This window comes from Haliotis cracherodii, unplaced genomic scaffold (assembly GCF_022045235.1).
Source record: "Haliotis cracherodii isolate W230 unplaced genomic scaffold, xgHalCrac1.p SCAF_7, whole genome shotgun sequence".
NCBI lineage: Eukaryota > Metazoa > Mollusca > Gastropoda > Lepetellida > Haliotidae > Haliotis > Haliotis cracherodii.
In genome coordinates this window covers 2,584,056-2,606,995 of record NW_027266330.1, presented here as the reverse complement: position 1 = coordinate 2,606,995, position 22,940 = coordinate 2,584,056, and the positions used below count along the sequence as shown (strand labels likewise).

General features: G+C 41.8%; 1 protein-coding gene across 1 annotated transcript in view; it reads left to right on the top strand.

Annotated features, from left to right (window-relative positions):
* Nucleotides 1-16,730: 16,730 nt before the first annotated feature.
* Nucleotides 16,731-22,940, top strand: part of LOC139448555 (glypican-5-like) — a 131,801-nt gene continuing 125,591 nt past the window's right edge. Inside the window, exons 1-2 of the mRNA XM_071230121.1 lie at nucleotides 16,731-17,039; nucleotides 18,011-18,187. Coding sequence (XP_071086222.1) covers nucleotides 16,856-17,039; nucleotides 18,011-18,187 — 361 coding nt within the window. The 5' untranslated portion in view covers nucleotides 16,731-16,855. The remainder of the gene's footprint in view (nucleotides 17,040-18,010; nucleotides 18,188-22,940) is intronic.

The following is a 22,940-nucleotide window of genomic DNA, read 5'->3' as shown; positions in this document are numbered from 1 at the left end:
CTCTCAAACTAATTACACGCACCCAACATGGCACCTCCTACACCTCACTTCAGGCCCTTACAGGAGAAATGCCACTAAATCTACGCAGGGAACATCTAAGCCTTAATTTCTGGGCCGCGTCCCAAACAAACCCTCTCATCCAAAACCTAATTAACCAAAACATTAGCCCAAGAAACCAAGCTCTAGCTCGCAAACACCCCTTACTCACCCCAATATCCCAAAGAATAACTAACTACCTCAATGAACACCAAACTCAAAATCTTAAACAAAACTGCAAAAAATCAAATATCTTCACCCCTAAACTCAAAATACCCCAAATAGACACAACGCTAGCTAACCAAATAAATAAACAAACCGACCCAAACATAGCTAAAACCACCACACTTGCATACATACACGAAAATTGGCCAAATTGGTGTCACATATACACTGACGGATCTTCAGACCCGATCTCCAACCACACAGGCTTCGGAGTCCATACCACACAACCAGTTATATCCACACAATCTTACCGACTCCCTAACAACCAATCTATATTCACGGCCGAACTTATGGGCATGGCCTCAGCCCTGCATAACCAACAATCTAAAAACAACAAAAAAATCCTAATTCTCACTGACTCCCTTAGTGGACTACAAGCCCTCCAAAACAAAAATACCAAAAAACGACCTAAATTAATAAACCAAATACTTAAAAGCTCCAACGACCTAACAAAAGCAGGCAAACAAATAACCTTCTTGTGGATCCCCGCCCACGTAGGAATTTACGGCAATGAAAGCGCCGATAAAGCAGCTAAATTATCTCTCAAAATACCAGAAATAAGCCTAAACCTACCCATCTCAAAATCAGAAATTAAAAGTGTAAACAAACAAAAAATAACCAAAAAATGGCATAATCAATATCAAAACTCAAATAGCCAAATCAAAAAAGTGCTCAGAAAACCACTAGCCAAACCTAAAATCCTACACCCCTCTAAAAAAATTGACAGATTAATTACAAAACTCCAAACAGGACACACCAACCTAAATAACCACCTAAAACAACTTAAAAAACACACCACAGGCAACTGCCCCCACTGCAAACAACCCGAAACCACAGAACACGCACTCATTCACTGCACCCACTATCAAACACACAGAACCACACTACAAAGCGCCCTCAATCTAAATAAGGTTCCTACTCTAGATGAAATACTATACCCTCAAAATAAACTAGAAAACTTCAAGGCCCTAGGCGTATTCCTAATCAAAACAGACCTAATTAAGCGCATCTAAAAATTAATTAATCTACCAATCCAAAATCCAATAAACATACAAACACCCACCTCACCCGGCTCCCTTAGTTCCCTCCTCCACCCACCTCGGCATTTATTCCAAATTTAAAAATTTCAAAAAATCAATATAAGCAACCCCTAAAAGCCCCCTCTTGGGTTGCACACACCACTTTCACCCTTCTCGGAATACACTAAATGGTCCGACCAGGCCCGTGTGCGAAATACGCTGTAGTCGGAAAGCGCACGTTAAATCTTTTATATCAGTCAGTCTGCCAGACTGCGCCACATCAGGTCTTCAGTGTCAGTCACTCGGTCACAGTTACTTCTCCTCGCTTTGACCAGTAGTTCTGAAGGAAACTTAATTCATATTGACAATCACTGGCCCGACACACCGAACATCGTGCGACAGAAGACCGTACAATTTCAGAAAAAACAGGTGTTGAAAATACTAAAGTTATCATCAGAACACAGAAAGATGGATCTTGGAATGGCCACGGTCAGCGATATTCATGCTATATGACGACGGTCTGTAAATAATCGAGTCTTGACCAGACGACCCAGTCATTGACATCATGAGCATCGGTCACCGAGCCTGACCACCGGATCCCAAACGCAAAGTTTGTATCCCGAAAATAAAAGTTATTCTGTTCAACGCTTAGTCAGGCAGAAATAAAACCGTAGTCGCAAAGACTATTTGCTTGACAACGACTCAGATGTGTTTGCTACCACAGAGACATGCTGCCTGATAATGATGCATCGGTCATCGCAGAATTGGTACCAGCCAAGTACGACATCCTCCATATCAAAAGATCGAAGAGAAGAGGTGGCGCCGTTGCACTCATCTACAATCAGTCGAGTGTGGTCAAATACCAGCCAAGTACGACATCCTCCATATTAACAGATCTAGGAGAAGAGGTGGTGGCGTTGTACTCATCTACAAACAGTCGAGTGCTGTCAAATACCAGCCAAGTACGACATCCTCCATATTAATAGATCGAAGAGAGGAGGTGGTTGCGTTGCACTCATCTACAAACAGTCGAGTGTGGTCAAATACCAGCCAAGTACGACATCCTCCATATTAATAGATCTAGGGGAAAGGTGGTGGCGTTGCACTCATCTACAAACAGTCGAGTTTGGTCAAATACCAGCCAAGTACGACATCCTCCATATTAATAGATCTAGGGGAAAGGTGGTGGCGTTGCACTCATCTACAAACAGTCGAGTTTGGTCAAATACCAGCCAAGTACGACATCCTCCATATTAATAGATCTAGGGGAAAGGTGGTGGCGTTGCACTCATCTACAAACAGTCGAGTTTGGTCAAATACCAGCCAAGTACGACATCCTCCATATTAATAGATCGAAGAGAGAAGGTGGTGGCGTTGCACTCATCTACAAACAGCCGAGTGTAGTCAAATACCAGCCAAGTACGACATCCTCCATATTAATAGATCGAAGAGAGGAGGTGGTTGCGTTGCACTCATCTAGTGGTCACACTAGGCTAGCACTACGATACACAAAAACAGAACTACGATACACACTAGGATAGAACTACGATACACACAAGGATAGAGTTACGATACACAAAAGGATAGAACTCTGATACACACAAGGATAGCACTACGATACACACAAGGATAGCACTACGATACACAAAAGGATAGAACTACGATACACACTAGGATAGCACTACGATACACAAAAAGCTAGAACTACGATACACACAAGGGTAGCACTACGATACACAAAAGGCTAGAACTACAATACACATTAGGATAGCACTACGATACACACAAGGATACCTTTACGATACACACCAGGCTAGAACTACAATACTTACTAAGACAGAACTACAATGCACACTAGGATACAACTATGATTCACACTAGGCTGGCACTACGATACACAAAAGGGTAGAACTACGATACTTACTAAGATAGAACTACGATGCACACTAGGATACAACTATGATTCACACTAGGCTAGCACTACGATTAACACTAGGCTAGAACGTCGACACACACAAGAACAGCACTACGATACACACTAGGATAACTCTACACACACTAGGATAGAACTACGATCTTATAGATCTCACCCATATTTGACTTATTGCCCACACATATACCACCAACGAACATGGTACAATATAAACATAGAAATGTCCAAACGATCCAAGCCCTGTTAATGTGACCAGGACAATTGCCACTTGTGACGACAACAGTCTCCACGTCACGGGTGGCAGCGTAAAGGAACGACAGATCCAGATGGTGCAGCTTTGTTTAGGATATAAACACATGTGCAACGTGAAGGATAAAACACGTCACAGGTGGCAGCGTAAAGGACTACAGATCCAGATGTTGCAGGTTCGTTTAGGATATAAACACATTTTTAACGTGTAGGATAAAACACGTCAGAGGGTACGAGTTTTATCTAACTTATAAACCGAAACAAGAAACTTAACAGACCATTTATCAACACGTTTATGTTTTAAACCTACTTGCCATGAACCTTAAGAAACGGGCGTAAAATATATGTGGCTGGCGTACGGGTCCTTTCTCAAAAGCATTGTGATTTGTCAGCGCCTCTGTAGCTGCGGCTACAGGTACAAAGGTTGCATGTTCGATCTGCTGGAAAATAAATAAAACATTTGTCATTCAATTTTACATTTCATAACATTGTCGCAAAATAAATTTCCAGCGAGAAACATTCATATCTTACAATATCAACGGAAGTTCTATACATAAAATCCCAGGGATATTATAACATCCCAGTGTATGAGATGTGACCCCACTGGAGAACAATAGGATGACATCAGTGGAGGTTGATTAAGTGTAGGGGAGCACTACAATACACATTAGAATACACACACTAGGATAGACATTTTGATGCAAGATACGACACACTCCAGGTTAACACTACAATACACATTAGAATACACACACTAGGATAGACATTTTGATGCAAGATACGACACTCTCCAGGTTAACACTACAACACACATTAGAATACACACACTAGGATAGACATTTTGATGCAAGATACGACACACTCCAGGTTAACACTACAATACACATTAGAATACACACACTAGGATAGACATTTGGATGCAAGATACGACACACCCCAGGTTAACACTACAACACACATTAGAATACACACACTAGGATAGACATTTGGATGCAAGGTACGACACACTCTTGGTTAACACTACAGCACAGACAAAGAGCCACACTACGATACAGACTGTGCACGTGGTGACGCTTTTATAAAACATACACTTTAATAAAAGTAGGGGATTCTCGAAAAGAACTTCAAGTTTCCCAAATTGTAACAGATATTAGTTTATAGTAAGAGCTGTGTGATACCAATGAACGCACTGGGAACACGTCACAGCCAGTAGTGAAGTATGACAGTAGATGTTATGACCGACAACAATCTTGAAAGACGATAGGGGTAAGACAGGAAATTTCAAAGATGTCTTTTGGAATCCGCCATACGTTATACCGCCACGATTTGTCAAACATACATTTATTCGCCGAGGCATACTGCGCATGAATCTCCCAATGGAGGTTTCAGGGAGTCTGTTCCACTCCGCTTGCAGCGCCTAGCTGAGTTCAGCCAACGTGTTTGGCGTCCTATGACGTTGTTCTGCCCAGTGACCCTTCCCTGCGTAATATGGAGTCTGTTTCTCTCTGTCCATAACCGATCTGACTTTGGCATACAAATTCCTTTCAACCGAGTGATATTATGAAACATATTCCATACTGTATATAATTATACAGTATATTCCACACAAAGAAAGGTGCTGTTATGTGTTGTATGTATTTCTGTCAAACAGACAGTTTCATATAAATGGTCACCCATTGTCTTAACTTGTCAATGGCGCCACGACAGTACTATGTATGGACACCCATTCGGGACAAAATCGAGCCATTTGACGTCCGCGCCAGTGCGCGACGTGTGCTCAGTGCAACAAGGTGACAGTTTATATTGGATTTATTCCTGTACTCCAGCTAAACAATATAATTGCAACTTTGTCCTTTGTCCTCGTTAATTTACAATAAAATAAATGAAGACATAACGCCATTCTGGCCGACACATAACATACAATTGCATGCGAATACAGGCGCATTACGGGAATGTGTGACGTCACCTTTCCTCGGGAAATCCGAGCACATTATAGAAATCACGACCATCCTCCTCCTCTATTTATAAACTGGCAAGAATTGAATGACAACGATACATGTGGGAGCGACTTTAAAATTTCGGACGGGAGCTTACACACGTCTCCATACAGACACAGTACTCTCTGAAGAATGTGTGATGGCAGTTAAATTCAAATGTTTAAACATTAGATTGAAATGTGGATACAGGCCGCTGAAAGTTAATGTTTGACTCACTGGCATTTCTGTTTCAGATAAAAGGGTTGCACAGTTCATGTAGCAATTTCAGCGACACACTCATATCCGACCGCATGTACAGTTTTCCTATGAAAACGCCAACTGATTATGTGAGATGTGTCAACAATCTATGATTGGTTGGTTGCAATATTCCAGCTATATGACGCGGTCTGTAAATAATCGAGTCTGGACCAGACAATCTAGTGATTAATACCATGAGCATCGATCCACACAATTGGGATCTATGAAAAAGAATATTGTTCGTGCTGCAATGAACACCCTGTCGCGCATGCTGAATATCGGATATCTTTGCGTAGCGATACGTTTGTGATATGTAGCTGGGAAGCCATACAAAGATACAGCCCCATGTAGTGTTTGTTGGGTTGGTTTTTGTTGTTGGTTTTTTGTTTTGTTTTTTTTTGTTTTTTTTGTTTGTTTTTTTTTGGGGGGGGGCGTTTAACGCCGCACTCAGCAATACCTCAGCTGTATGACGTCGGTCTGTAAATAATCGAGTCTGGATCAGAAAATCCAGTGATTGACATCGCGAGCAAGGGATACGATGACCTGCATCAAGTCAGCGAGCCTGACCACCCGATCCCGTTAGTCGCCTCTTACCACAAGCGTAGTCGCCTTTTACGGCAAGCGTGGGTTGCTGAAGACCTTTTCTACGCTGGATCTTCACGTGTCGGAGCTATTAGTGATGGATTCCTTTGTTATTTATCGCTGTCGATCCGTCTTTAACTAATGCTGGAGAATTCAGCTGTCTTTGATACTCGATAAGTAAAGTACAATACGATAGATAGGTTGTTTTGATTTTCTTATATCAACTAAAAATAAGCAAATATTTTAATTGAAACGAGAAACGCTTCCAAGGGAAATTAATCACGACTGTTTGGGTAAACTTCAAATGTCCAGGCATAATTACTGCCTTGTGTGACACTGTCTGTATGTAATTACTGCCATGTAGGACACTGTCTGTTTGTAACTACTGACATGAATGAATCTGTCCGTATATGCAATTAGTGCCACGTGTGACACTGTCTGCATGTAATTACTGCCACGTGTGACACTGTCTGCATGTAATTACTGCCACGTATGACACTGTCTGTATGTAATTACTGTCATGTGAATCACTGCCTGTTTGTAACTACTGCCATTTGTGACTTTGTCTCTTTGTAAATACCCCCATGTGTGACACTGTCTGTTTGTTATTACTGCCATGTTAGACTCTGTCTGTTTGTAATTACTGCCATGTGTGACACTGTCTGTTTGTAATTACTGCCATGTGTGACACTGTCTGCATGTAATTACTGCCATGTGTGACACTACCTGTTTGTAATTACTGCCATTTGTGACATTGTCTCTTTGTAATTACTGCCATGTGTGACACTGTCTGTTTGTAATTACTGCCTTGTGTGACACTGTCTGTTTGTAATCACTGCCATGTGTGACATTGTCTGTTTGTAATTACTGCCATGTGTGACACTGTCTGTTTGTAATTACTGTCATATTTGACACTGCCTGTTTTTAATTACTGCCATTTGTGACACTGTCTGGTTGTAATTTCTGCCATGTATGACACTGCCTATTTGTAACTACTGCCATGTGGGACATTGTCTCTTAGTAATTACTGCCATGTATGACACTGCCTGATTGTAATTACTGCAATGTGTGACACTGTCTGTTTGTAATTACTGCCATGTATGACACTGTCTGTTTGTAATTACTGCAATGTGTGACACTGTCTGATTGTAATTACTGCCATGTATAACACTATCGGTTTGTAATTACTGCAATGTGTGACACTGTCTCTTTGTAATTACTGCCTTGTGTGACACTGTCTGTTTGTAATTACTGTCATGTGTGACACTGTTTGTGTGTAATTATTGCCATGTGTGACACTGTCTGTGTGTAATTACTGCCATGTATGACACTGTCTGTTTGTAATTACTGCCATGTATGACACTGCCTGATTGTAATAACTGCAATGTGTGACACTGTCTGATTGTAATTACTGCCATGTATGACGCTATCGGTTTGTAATTACTGCCTTGCGTGACACTGTCTGTTTGTAATTACTGCAATGTGTGACACTGTCTGATTGTAATTACTGCCATGTATGACACTATCGGTTTGTAATAACTGCCTTGTGTGACACTGTCTGTTTGTAATTACTGCCATGTGTGACACTGTTTGTGTGTAATTACTGCCATGTGTGACAATGCCTTTTTGTAATTACTGTCATGTGTGACAATGCCTGTTTGTAATTACTGCCATGTATGACACTGCATGTTTGTAATTACTGCCATGTGTGACACTGCCTGTTTGTAATTACTGCCATGTGTGACACTGTCTGTTTGTTATTACTGCCATGTATGACACTGCCTGATTGTAATTACTGCCATGTGTGACACTGTCTGTTTGTTATTACTGCCATGTATGACACTGCCTGTTTGTTATTATTGTCATGTATGACACTGCCTGTTTGTAATTACTGCCATGTATGACACTGCCTGATTGTAATTACTGCAATGTGTGACACTGTCTGTTTGTAATTACTGCCATGTGTGACACTGTTTGTGTGTAATTACTGCCATGTGTGACAATGCCTGTTTGTAGTTACTGCCATTTGTGACACTGTCTGATTGTAATTACTGCCATGTATGACACTATCTGTTTGTAATCACTATCATGTTTGACAATGCCTGTTTGTAATTACTGCCATGTATGACACTGCCTGATTGTAATTACTGCAATGTGTGACACTGTCTGTTAGTAATTACTGCCATGTGTGACACTGTTTGTGTGCAATTACTGCCATGTGTGACACTGTCTGTTTGTTATTACTGCCATGTGTGATACTGCCTGTTTGTAGTTACTGCCATGTGTGACACTGTCTGTTTGTAATTACTGCCATGTATGACACTGCCTGATTGTAATTACTGCAATGTGTGACACTGTCTGTTTGTAATTACTGCCATGTATGACACTGCCTGATTGTAATTACTGCCATGTGTGACACTGTCTGTTAGTAATTACTGCCATGTATGATACTGCCTGTTTGTAGTTACTGCCATGTATGACACTGCCTGATTGTAATTACTGCAATGTGTGACACTGTCTGTTTGTAATTACTGCCATGTATGACACTGTCTGATTGTATTTACTGCAATGTGTGACACTGTCTGATTGTAATTATTGCCATGTATGACACTATCGGTTTGTAATTACTGCCATGTGTGACACTGCCTGTCTGTAATTAGTGCCTTGTGTGACACTGTTTGTTTGTAATTACTGCCATGTGTGACACTGTCTGTGTGTAGTAACTGCCATGTGTGACACTGTCTGTTTGTAATTACTGCCATGTGTGACACTGTTTGTGTGCAATTACTGCCATGTGTGACACTGTCTGTTTGCAGTTACTGCCATGTTTGACACTATCTGTTTGTTATTACTGCCATGTGTGACACTGTCTGTTTGTAATCACTGTCATGTTTGACAATGCCTGTTTGTAATTACTTCCATGTATGACACTGCCTGTTTGTAATTACTGCCATGTAGGACACTGTCTGTTTGTTATTACTGCCATGTGTGACACTGCCTGTATGTAATTACTGCCATGTGTGACACTGTTTGTTTGTAGTTACTGACATGTGTGACACTGTCTGTTTGTTACTACTGCCATGTGTGACACTGCCTATTTGTAACTACTGCCATGTGTAACACTGCCTGTTTGTAACTACTGCCATGTGTGACATTGTCTCTTTTTAATTACTGCCATGTATGACACTGCCTGATTGTAATTACTGCAATGTGTGACACTGTCTGTTAGTAATTACTGCCATGTATGATACTGCCTGTTTGTAGTTACTGCCATGTATGACATTGCCTGATTGTAATTACTGCAATGTGTGACACTGTCTGTTTGTAATTACTGCCATGTATGACACTGTCTGATTGTATTTACTGCAATGTGTGACACTGTCTGATTGTAATTATTGCCATGTATGACACTATCGGTTTGTAATTACTGCCATGTGTGACACTGCCTGTCTGTAATTAGTGCCTTGTGTGACACTGTCTGTTTGTAATTACTGCCATGTGTGACACTGTTTGTGTGTAATTACTGCCATGTGTGACACTGTCTGTGTGTAGTAACTGCCATGTGTGACACTGTCTGTTTGTAATTACTGCCATGTGTGACACTGTTTGTGTGCAATTACTGCCATGTGTGACACTGTCTGTTTGCAGTTACTGCCATGTTTGACACTATCTGTTTGTAATTACTGCCATGTGTGACACTGTCTGATTGTAATTACTGCCATGTATGACACTATCGGTTTGTAATTACTGCCATGTGTGACACTGTCTGTTTGTAATTACTGCCTTGTGTGACACTGTCTGTTTGTAATCACTGCCATGTGTCACACTGTTTGTGTGTAATTACTGCCATGTGTGACATTGTCTGTTTGTAGTAACTGCCATGTGTGACACTGCCTGTTTGTAATTACTGCCATGTGTGACACTGTTTGTGTGCAATTACTGCCATGTGTGACACTGTCTGTTTGTTATTACTGCCATGTGTGATACTGCCTGTTTGTAGTTACTGCCATGTGTGACACTGTCTGTTTGTAATTACTGCCATGTATGACAATGCCTGTTTGTAATTACTGCCATGTATGACACTGCCTGATTGTAATTACTGCAATGTATGACACTGTCTGTTAGTAATTACTGCCATGTATGATACTGCCTGTTTGTAGTTACTGCCATGTATGACACTGCCTGATTGTAATTACTGCAATGTGTGACACTGTCTGTTTGTAATTACTGCCATGTATGACACTGTCTGATTGTATTTACTGCAATGTGTGACACTGTCTGATTGTAATTATTGCCATGTATGACACTATCGGTTTGTAATTACTGCCATGTGTGACACTGCCTGTTTGTAATTAGTGCCTTGTGTGACACTGTTTGTGTGCAATTACTGCCATGTGTGACACTGTCTGTTTGCAGTTACTGCCATGTTTGACACTATCTGTTTGTTATTACTGCCATGTGTGACACTGTCTGTTTGTAATCACTGTCATGTTTGACAATGCCTGTTTGTAATTACTTCCATGTATGACACTGCCTGTTTGTAATTACTGCCATGTAGGACACTGTCTGTTTGTTATTACTGCCATGTGTGACACTGCCTGTATGTAATTACTGCCATGTGTGACACTGTTTGTTTGTAGTTACTGACATGTGTGACACTGTCTGTTTGTTACTACTGCCATGTGTGACACTGTCTGTTTGTAGTTACTGCCATGTAGGACACTGTCTGTTTGTAGTTATTGCCATGTAGGACACTGCCTGTATGTAATTACTGCCATGTGTGACACTGTTTGTTTGTAGTTACTGACATGTGTGACACTGTTTGTTTGTAGTTACTGCAATGTGTGACACTGCCTGTTTGTAACTACTGCCATGTGTAACACTGCCTGTTTGTAACTACTGCCATGTGTGACATTGTCTCTTTTTAATTACTGCAATGTGTGACACTGTCTGTTTGTAATTACTGCCGTGTGTGCCACTGTCTGCTTGTAGTTACTGACATGTGTGACACTGTCTGTTTGTTATTACTGCCATGTGTGACACTGCCTGTTTGTAATTACTGCCATAAAATACTTTAATTTGTACTTTACTGAAAACGTTTTCTCCCAAATATAACAACTTGTGTTACTTTCACCACTTTGTGAAGAAAAAGGTGTAAGTCAGTTGGTTTAACACCGCCTCATCATCATTCCCAGCATATCACGGCGTGTCAGCTTACTGTGGGAGGAACCCACGAACTAGAGACATAATCGGGATGAACTAGGATTCGAACGCACAATCATAGGCTTCTGGCGTGACCAAGGGACGCAACTCTGCACAGCGAATTGCGGCGCATTAGACGAGTGCACCATCCGTGCCCCTGTACAGTAAGGACATGGTCGTACATAACACATTCCTACATCTGCCAATTCAAGTTTGAATCGGCCACATCCTAATCTAGATGACCAGAGCCCAATATGGGGTGATAGCAACACAAAGACAAGTTTCAACATGTGCAGGTGGTTAGTAAAGTAGATAATTGTGTGAGCTGATTAATGAAAAATAACAAGTTTGTTGATGATTATCTCACAATCTTTGCTTTAAAACACTGATACCGTGAAGTAAATATAGAAGTACTGTCATATCACATGTGTATTAAAATGCTAACATTAACGTGAGCAAAGTGCGACCTGAATTCGGGAGACGTTAGGAACAACACCTTCTATAAATGCCACGCGTCTCTACTTTACAAGGGAGGTAACTGTGTAACTATACCTTATCGTTTCATTAGTACGACTGTTACAAAGTGTGAAGTTTTTTGGTTCCAATTATAAATGATTATTTCGAGATTAACATATCACAGTCGATTAAGTGTCACGCTAGTGACTTCATTGCGACTATGTGTTTCTAAACATGGCGTGATATTTGTCCTGCCACGGTTCTAATTGTTGCCAATCAATTGTTGCTAATTGTTTACATACTCGCATTCCTCTGTAATACAACAATTACCCCAATTACCCCGGACAAGCAGCGCCTGTGGGTGTGGATAGGGAAATAGCACTGCGTGTGATGTGGTACTCCCTACAGCGACGGGAAGGTGGCGCTTTAACTGGTAACCTGCAGGGCTGGTTGTGTGGTACTCCCTACAGCGACGGGAAGGTGGCGCTTAAACTGGTAACCTGCAGGGCTGGAGATGTGGTACTCCCTACAGCGACAGGAAGGTGGCGCTTTAACTGGTAACCTGCAGGGCTGGAGATGTGGTACTCCCTACAGCGACGGGAAGGTGGTGCTTTAACTGGTAACCTGCAGGGCTGGTGATGTGGTACTCCCTACAGCGACGGGAAGGTGGCGCTTTAACTGGTAACATGCAGGGCTGGTTGTGTGATCAGCCGGGTGAAGGGATTGGCGTTGCCACTTCGGAATAATTTCTAACCGGAGAAAGTTACATTAAAACTTTATGGAATTTGTAAACAATAAAACACTTGTTATTATGGTTTATTTTTAGCAGATAAACAAACTTTTCACTATTACCTGTAGATTTAACCGTTTATATTGAATGTGGAAACAGACACAAATGAACTTAATCGCCCTTCATGACCAATATTCCAAGTATGTGTGACAATACATGGAAATCGACTGAGAATGTGTATTTAAAAGTATTGGGAACCCCAGAGCTTGAAATTTCGCGCTTTTCTACGGCCTGCTGTGACGTCATTTTATTTAGTTTTTAATATATATTTCTCATGATTGTGAACACGATTTTGAAGCTTCGAGTTAACCACAATGAGCTAACACCAAATAATACGCGTGTAATTTTATCATGGTAGAATGGAGATGAATCCTAACTACAAGGAAAATGATTTTGTTTATGGCTTTTCGCGGGTCTGTATGAAGAGTACACAATGCAACGTGTTCTCAAACAGTGTATTACTAAAACTAATGTGATATATCTAGTTGCTGTATTTCCACTCTAGATAGCGTGGTGTACACATATACATTCTACTCCGTGTGTGCATCGATGGTACCAGTATTGATACGTGTCTCTAAAATGTTTACATGCTGTTCCTGTTTTACACATACCTCTCTGATTATGAACATGACACATGGTTTTTTTTGGTTTAGTTTGTTGTTTAACGACGTACTCAGCAATATTCCAGGTATATGACGGCGGTCTGTAAATAATCGAGTCTGAACCAGATAATCCAGTGATTAATACCATGAACATCGGTCCAAGCAATTTGGATTGATGACATGCATCAACCAAGTCGGCGAGCCTGACCACCCGATATCGTTAGTCCACCTCTTACGTCAAGCATAGTCGCCTTTCACGGCAAGCATGGGTTGCTGAAGACCCATTCTATCCCGGTTCTTCACGGGCCGACTCAGGTGCAACAATTTTGAAATTATGTAGTAAGTATGTGCACAGGAGAGTAATGAAAATGTCCGCCCTATATATAATTACACGTGGTATACAGAGCCACCCCTCAAATGTGCACGCATGAAACCCCTTTATGAGCTTATATATGTGATATAGTTTGAATATTCAAATGGGTCTAATCCCGATTGTTTGAGTAAATGAGTGAGTGAGTTGGGTTTAACACCGCTTTTAACATTATTCCAGTTATATCACGGCGTGTCAGCTTAATGTAGGATGACAGCCCGAAGTGATGCAGGTCTCAGACGTTTACCACTTTGGTGAACCCACGAGCACGGGTATGGTGCTGACAAACCTAGAAACATAATAGGGGCGAACCGGGATTTGAACCCACAATCATAGGTTTCTGGCGTGCCCAAGGGACGCAACTCTGCACAGCGAATCGCGGCGCCTTATACGACAGGGCTACCCATGCCCCCTTCAATAAATGAGAAAGATTTATACAAGTATTGTGTAGAACATCAAGAAATTATCCTATACATAATATCTGTATCTTTTTATTATCGTTGTACAAGATACGAGAGAAGATGAAAAACAGAAGAGGTGTACTCTTTGGGAGCAGTGTGTGATATTCAATCGTCAAATATACGTCTGTGTGCACCATCTATGACTTGTTTAAGGCTGCTATTGTTTGCCCTGACGGGCCTAATGAACCTGAGGATTCAGAGTGTATATCAATGAGCTATGCACACTTGTCGCCTACTGCTTCAATCTTACACTTTACTGTTGTGCTATATCGGGAAATCATTCACCGTGTTAAAGGTTTTAGAACAAAGCATAACTGACAGTATTTATCTCGTTTGTTTTTAATATTTTAACTTCATTCCTTTATATGTATACAAAAGGGTCGTATTATCTCCAGGGACCCGTGAAGCTCCGGAGTAGAACAAATCTTCAGCAACCCGTGCTTGTCTCCACCCGTGAAGGTCCGGAGTAGAACAGCTCTTCAGCAACCCGTGCTTGTCTCCACCCGTGAAGCTCCGGAGTAGAACAGCTCTTCAGCAACCCGTGCTTGTCTCCACCCGTGAAGGTCCGGAGTAGAACAGCTCTTCAGCAACCCGTGCTTGTCTCCACCCGTGAAGGTCCGGAGTAGAACAGCTCTTCAGCAACCCGTGCTTGTCTCCACCCGTGAAGCTCCGGGGTAGAACAGATCTTCAGCAACCCATCTGCCGTAAAAAGCGACTATGCATGTCGTAAGAGGTGACGAACGGGACCGGGTGGTCAGACTCGCTGACTTTGTTGATACATGTCGATGTTCATGATGTCAATCACTCGATTGTCTGTTCCAGACTCGATTATTTACAGGCCGCCGTCATATAGCTGGAATATTGCTGAGTGCGGCGTTATACAAATAAAAAAGAAACAAACAAATAATATTATTAACTCTAGGATAGTGTGCCTCTTTCTCAAATAGGTACAAACATGCGTACTTTCGTGGAAGACGTCCATAAATTGTCATGATCCATTTGTGGCCAACTCATGTCATTCCGGGGTATGCTGAATAAGGTTACACAAGTTTCGAGTGGTGCCGAATGCCTTCTTGGAGGTTACGGAAGCGGATGTGGGCGGTGACAAATATCGCATGTAAGTACGGACAGAGGCGCGTCTTAACGAATGTAAGCGCAGACGAATGTACAAAATTATACATGAAATATTGCACCTTTGTGACGACACATTCAAGTGAGTGAGTTATCTGTCTGGTGTCAGCTTAATGTAGGAGTGAGTGAGATGTGAACAGCTAGTGTTCCAGTTATATCACGACGTGTCAGCTCAATGTGGGAGTGAGTGAGATGTGAACAGCTAGTGTTCCAGTTATATCACGACGTGTCAGCTCAATGTGGGAGTGAGTGAGATGTGAACAGCTAGTGTTCCAGTTATATCACGACGTGTCAGCTTAATGTGTGAGTGAGTGAGATGTGAACAGCTAGTGTTCCAGTTATATCACGACGTGTCAGCTTAATGTGGGAGTGAGTGAGATGTGAACAGGTAGTGTTCCAGTTATATCACGACGTGTCAGCTTAATGTGGGAGTGAGTGAGATGTGAACAGGTAGTGTTCCAGTTATATCACGGCGTGTCAGCTTAATGTGGGAGTGAGAGAGATGTGAACAGCTAGTGTTCCAGTTATATCATGACGTGTCAGCTTAATGTGGGAGGGAACCCCAGAATGAAGCAGACGTGGAAGTTTACCGCTTTGGTGCTGACAAACCGAGACACGTAGTCAGGGCGAATCTGGTATCCCCCTCCCCCCCTACGATTGTCGATGTCTGGTACGCTAAAAGGGGACGCAACTCTGACCAGCAAATAGCGTGCCGCAGACGACTGCAGTCAAATCACGGGACACCAGTCAAGTCAAATCACAGGTCACCAGTCAAGTCAAATCACGGCACACCAGTCAAGTCAAATCACAGGTCACCAGTCAAGTAAAATCACCAGTTGTTCAGTTAAAGCGACCAATAAGCTGATGTTGATGGCTGCTGATGCAGTTATATAACAGCGGTTAAATAATCCGGGAATGACAAACCGGTGGTTGATGGAATGACGAACGATACACGCCGTCGGAGTACGATGTCACAGATTGCTATAACCTAATCCTCAATTGTCGACTCCTACTAAAAGCATTATATACCAGCAGCGTTATGCCATGCAGTGGACGGTTAAGCCTTTGAAGACGTTTACAGGTCCGATCAGTCAGGCTTCGTTGGCAAATGTGTCTTATGGATCATAGGATTGATTAATCTTGTATAATGTCGGTAGGGCTGTCGTTTTCATATAATCCTGTAAATGTATTAATAAAGGTGCTTGAGTGTTCGTTTTCGGATGCAATATGATATGATGTTTATCTAGCAAAATGACGCGACTGGATAGCTAATCGGATTACATTTCTTTAAAATCTACGCGTTTTACTAAGAAAACGACTCAGGTGTCAGATTATGTCTGAAGCGGAGCTCCGTATGGCAGGTCCCGCTAACTGAATCTATCAGCCAATCAGATTGGAGAGGTGTTGACCCCGTGACCTCAAGTATTACTCATGCAAATGGCGACTTCATGTAGGCATTCATCTATGGACGGTTCGTGAAGACGACAGCGTGTTGTTTCTCTTAGTTCGCCTGGTCTATTTTCATACCACATTTTCTTGGATTGTACATTTGTGTGTCTCATGTGATGAACATGGTTTCTCTCTGCCGGATTATATCGTTGTTGTGTGTCAGCGTGTGTGTGATAGCCGTTGCGCTTGCTTCGGCACCTTCTCATAGACATCAGGGAAAAGAATGTGGACGGGTTCAACGCGAGTTTTCACACAAAAAGATAGGCTCACATAATCTAGTACCCGATAACAAAGTACATGGTAAGTATACTGACCCCACAACGAAATCCATGTTTTTCATTTTGAACCGCGAGACGTGCGTTCTGTTTGAGTTTCATTGCTTTTGTGAATGTTGCGATACCGAAGCCCCTTTTCTTTTTTGTGTCTCACACAACATGCCGCAATACAAACGTGGAAAGGCTTGTGTTTCCTACGCACTAGATGGCCTAGATATTGCGTGATTTCCGATCATGTACGGTATTTGACTCTATCCAGTAAGCTTTATTGTTAGAACATATTTTGGGTTTCAAAATATGAAAGAAATATCAGTCGAAATAGTAATTTTGACAGCTGAATTACCGACATATGCTCAGAGATATGACTATGTTACCTTTTTACTATGTGGATAATGATGTTATAACTAGACTTACCCAATTTTATTTGGTTACTTTCTAGTCTTTTGTGTAACACATCAAATAAAGAATTATCATTTGTGGTTAATGTGTTTCATAGAACATTGTTTAAAGTCATCGGCAGTTGAAAACAGTGTTATCCAAGCTTTGTGAAGGCATGGTGAAAATAAACAATGTCCAAATATGTGGAATAATACTAAACAATGTTCATTTTGATAAGATGGATAATAACTTATAAAATGGTTATTGAAATAAATGGTGATGTGTGACATTGTGAGCCTGGTGAATAAATATGTCCAGATACACCATGTTTACAACATACTTAATACAACATAATTTTACAATTAATATCTTGTAAGGACTTAGGTTATCCTCTGTCAGACAAACACTTCAACACACGGTTAGTCAGAGAAACATATGGCTAAGTTTACCCATAGAAAGTTCCTCATCACAAATACTGCCTTCTTGATTCTGAATTTTTTTTTGTCCAAATATTGTTCCAATATTTCTTCAATCTTCCTCGTACCTAGTTCTTTGAGGTTGGGAGTAGCTTCCCCAAACAGCCAAAGTCCTTAAATTTTAACCAAAATTTGATTTCAGATTCAGGTGTGTCAGTGTGTTTCAATGGTAAAGAACTTAAGCACCACAAATCGTGCTGCACGAAAGATACAGAGGAGAAATATGTGAAGGCTGCAGAGAGATATTTAAAAGACAGTCTACGATCAACCAATGCATATTTGAAGAAGCTTGTGATGGAGAGTTTGGCTCGGTTTCAAGGTAAGACGGTGTAAACACCTACTTTCACCTTTAGCACCCACATCTGGATTTTTTTTAATAGAATTTAGAAAATGACACCTGAATGTATTTAAAAAATTAGTCAGACTGGAAAGACATTTGAAAATAGTACCTACATCTGTTAGTGTTGTTAACCTCATCAGATTCGGCGCTTGCTGTCTCAGCATTTATCACAAGCTTCAGGCAGTGACATTTTATTATTTTTTTACATTCTGGAATCATTGCTTCTGTTCTTGTGAAGGATATGGACGTCATTAAAACCACACTGGCCAAAGTTTTTGTCATATTTCAAGATAATAAAATTTAAATGGAAACATAAAGATATTTTGGCCTATGTCATCTGCTTTTGACAATGATGTGGACTGGCTGTAGTAGAGCTCCTAAGCTAGAACTAGTCTTCGGTATCAAGATACAACAGGAGATGACCAAATATTGAATAGAGACAGATTTGCGTCTGTAAACAAGCAATGTTTGTGCTTAGAAGGCCTCATACACTTGGGGCTATCAATGGCCTTGTTGAAAGTTGCAACTGTGCTAACCAAATTACGCCCTGCCTTTTCCCACTCTTTGGTTTATATTTACCAATCCTGTTTTGATGAATGCTCACTGTTGATTTTAGTGATTTTTTTGTAAAATGATTTGTGTAGTCATTTTGTTTAAAGGGCACTGGATTGCTTTTGAAATGAATTTCAATTTGCTTTGTCAAAATGTACAAACACGGCCATCAATTTCAGGTCGTATCTATGGTGAGACTACACGACATCATGCGTTTACTTTGCCAGTTGCGGTGTCTATATGGTAGAAAGTGTTGTCAGCGCAATATTCTTTCAACCAATTTGGGGCAATTTAAAACAAATGTCAATAATTCTTAAAAGTATTGAATGGAAAGTGTTACGGGTTAAAAAGAGATTTACTGGATTCACATAAAGTAGTGTGACTTAAGTAATTAATCTGATTTTTGAATGTGACATTGACAATCCAACACACGTGCTCGATATGTACGACAGTCCATAAAGTGTTGATTTCAATTGTCCATCGTCAATAGCCTCTGCCACAGCTTTGTACCATTGTGGGATAAGTTATTGATTTCATGGCAGCTGTTGTCAAAAGTCTATATGAATGTTTATGCTGCATTTACACGGTAATTCTCCCTTGACACGGTGCTCTCGTACCACCATCTCGGATATGTGACATCAGGTTTTGTCTTTGTATCTCAAGTGTATGACATTTGAAACTAATTGACACTTAATGGTCCAATGACTTATTCAAAGATGTCTCCAAGAGAGCATGGTATATTTCTCTACTTACATTAATATTGTACACAGAGATTGAGGATGTGAGGGTTTATGTTTCAAACTCACATTGAGCATTAAGAGTGATGAATTATTTATCCAACCATCAAGTCTGACAAGGGTGTTGGTGTACACATGTAGTTAGCGTATTCTATTTTGATAAATGGACGCAGTAGATTTTGAGCTGCAGAATATACTCCAGGGATATTTTTGAGGAACAGCCTATGGATAGCAAGTTGAAAAGGTCATTGTGTAGAAATTGAAAGTAGAATGAAGTGCCCACATGTAAAGTGAAACTAGACTGCTAATATTTTTAAACACTGATTACTATTGACGGAGACAGGTGACAGGGTTTATCAATACTTGACAGCTCAGAATATGGTAGTGACATTTGTGAATTGTTGGTGCTCGTCATCACCCATCCAACCTGTTCACTCGTCACTCCGAAGACCCGGATTCGATTCCTGACATGGTGTCCCCCGCTGTGATATTGCTGGAATATTGCTAAAAGCGGCGTAAAATCATACTCACTCACTACACACACAGACAGACACACACACACCTCCCCGAGCCCCGACGACAGACTGATCTTCAGTGTATGACTATTGATTGTAAGGACAACACTGATGATGCAGGTTGCACCCAATGCATCCTCGGGACCAGCATCCTCCTCAGTTTGTACTGAGTCCACCCAGACACAACTCAGCCTCATCAATTCCTTTTCTGTTTCTTTTGAGTGACCTTCTCCGGAGAAGAGAGGGCGTGTATTTCACGTACATTTCATGTAGGTTTCATGTATTGATTGACGGGATGGGTCCAGGAAGATAGATTGGTGATGGAATGTTGTGTGTTGGTCGACATGTTCTTTATCCAGTACTTCTGTACATACTTAACAACTAGCACTGAGCTCGCGGGGAATGTTCCGTATGTAACAGAGCATGTGTTTTCCTATCATCCAACTGTTACGGTGGCACAAGTCCAACCAGGACGAGTCTAGCAGTGAGAGGACTGACTTGTATCTCTCTAACAGCATTTACAAAGGCAACCCTGCCTTTGTCGATTACATTCATGTGTGGTATTTTTAGATCTGTGAACTTCTGAAATTTACACTGATATGAATGCGTCACGTTTTTGCCGAGGTGTGTTTGCACAAGTGTACTTTGATGTGCTGCAACACTGACCAATTATGTCCAATTTGCCCCTGCTAACTTCTCATGAGGGTGTTTACTTACATGGCAGCTTCATGCCCATGGGTTGTTGGCCCTCTGTTGGCCGTGTGTGTAGAACAACGGCTACGTGCTCTATGCTTGTTTGCATCCATCTCTCACGCTCCCAGCACGGAAACACACAAGTGATAATACACACTCTGTGACCAGTGGTCAAGCTCTCAAGCCACAGTGGTCAGCACTGATACAGGTGTCCTTTCACAGACTGTAGTGGTCAGCACTATTACAGGTGACCATTCACAGACTGTAGTGGTCAGCACTGTTACAGGTGTCCATTGACAGACTGTGGTGGTCAGCACTGTTACAGGTGACCATTCACAGACTGTGGTTGGTCAGTACTGTTAGAGGTGTCCATTCACAGACTGTAGTGGTCAGCACTGTTACAGGTGTCCATTCACAGACTAGTGGTCAGTACTGTTAGAGGTGTCCATCCACAGACTGTAGTGGTCAGCACTGTTACAGGTGACCATTCACAGACTGTAGTGGTCAGTACTGTTACAGGTGACCATTCACAGACTGTAGTGGTCAGCACTGTTACAGGTGACCATTCACAGACTGTAGTGGTCAGCACTGTTACAGGTGTCCATTCACAGACTAGTGGTCAGTACTGTTAGAGGTGACCATTCACAGACTGTAGTGGTCAGTACTGTTAGAGGTGTCCATTCACAGACTGTAGTGGTCAGCACTGTTACAGTTGACCATCCACATACTAGTGGTCAGCACTGTTAGAGGTGACCATTCACATACTAGTGGTCAGCACTGTTAGAGGTGACCATTCACAGACTGCAGTGGTCAATGGTGTTAGAGGTGTCCATCCACAGACTGTAGTGGTCAGCACTGTTACAGGTGACCATCCACATACTAGTGGTCAGCACTGTTAGAGGTGACCATTCACATACTAGTGGTCAGCACTGTTAGAGGTGACCATTCACAGACTGCAGTGGTCAATGGTGTTAGAGGTGTCCATTCACAGACTGTAGTGGTCAGCACTGTTACAGGTGACCATTCACATACTAGTGGTCAGCACTGTTAGAGGTGACCATTCACAGACTGCAGTGGTCAATGGTGTTAGAAGAGTCCATCCACAGACTGTAGTGGTCAGTATTGTTAGAGGTGTCCATTCACAGACTGTAGTGGTCAGTACTGTTAGAGGTGTCCATTCACAGACTGTAGTGGTCAGCACTGTTAGAGGTGTCCATTTACAGACTGTAGTGGTCAGTACTGTTAGAGGTGACCATTCACAGACTGCAGTGGTCAGCACCGTTAGAGGTGTCCATTCACAGACTGTAGTGGTCAGCACTGTTACAGGTGACCATTCACAGACTGCAGTGGTCAATGGTGTTAGAGGTGTCCATCCACAGACTGTAGTGGTCAGTATTGTTAGAGGTGTCCATTCACAGACTGTGGTGGTCAGTACTGTTAGAGGTGCCCATTCACAGACTGTGGTAGTCAGTACTGTTACAGGTGTCCATTCACAGACTGTAATGGTCAGTAGTGTTACAGGTGTCCATTCACAGACTGTGGTGGTCAGTACTGTTAAAGGGGTCCATTCACAGACTGTAATGGTCAGTACTGTTACAGGTGACCATCCACAGACTGGTGGTCAGTACTGTTAGAGGTGTCCATTCACAGACTGTAGTGGTCAGTACTGTTACAGCCGACCATTGACAGACGAGTGGTCAGTACTGTTAGAGGTGTCCATTCACAGACTGTAGTGGTCAGTACTGTTAGAGGTGTCCATTCACAGACTGAAGTGGTCAGCACTGTTAGAGGTGTCCATTCACAGACTGTAGTGGTCAGCACTGTTAGAGGTGTCCATTCACAGACTGTAGTGGTCAGCACTGTTAGAGGTGTCCATTCACAGACTGTAGTGGTCAGTACTGTTAGAGGTGACCATTCACAGACTGTGGTGGTCAGTATTGTTAGAGGTGTCCATTCACAGACTGTAGTGGTCAGTACTGTTAGAGGTGTCCATTCACAGTCTGTGGTGGTCAGTACTGTTAGAGGTGACCATTCACAGACTGTGGTGGTCAGTACTGTTAGAGGTGTCCATCCACAGACTGTAGTGGACATCACTGTTAGAGGTACAAAAGTTTGCATTACCATGAAAACCATGTTGCATCATGAACATGTTTAGAGACATGAACCTTAAACTTGATGCTTTGATATCATGCAGCGTAATGTGGAGCACAACTGGTATCGAGATGCATTTGTTGG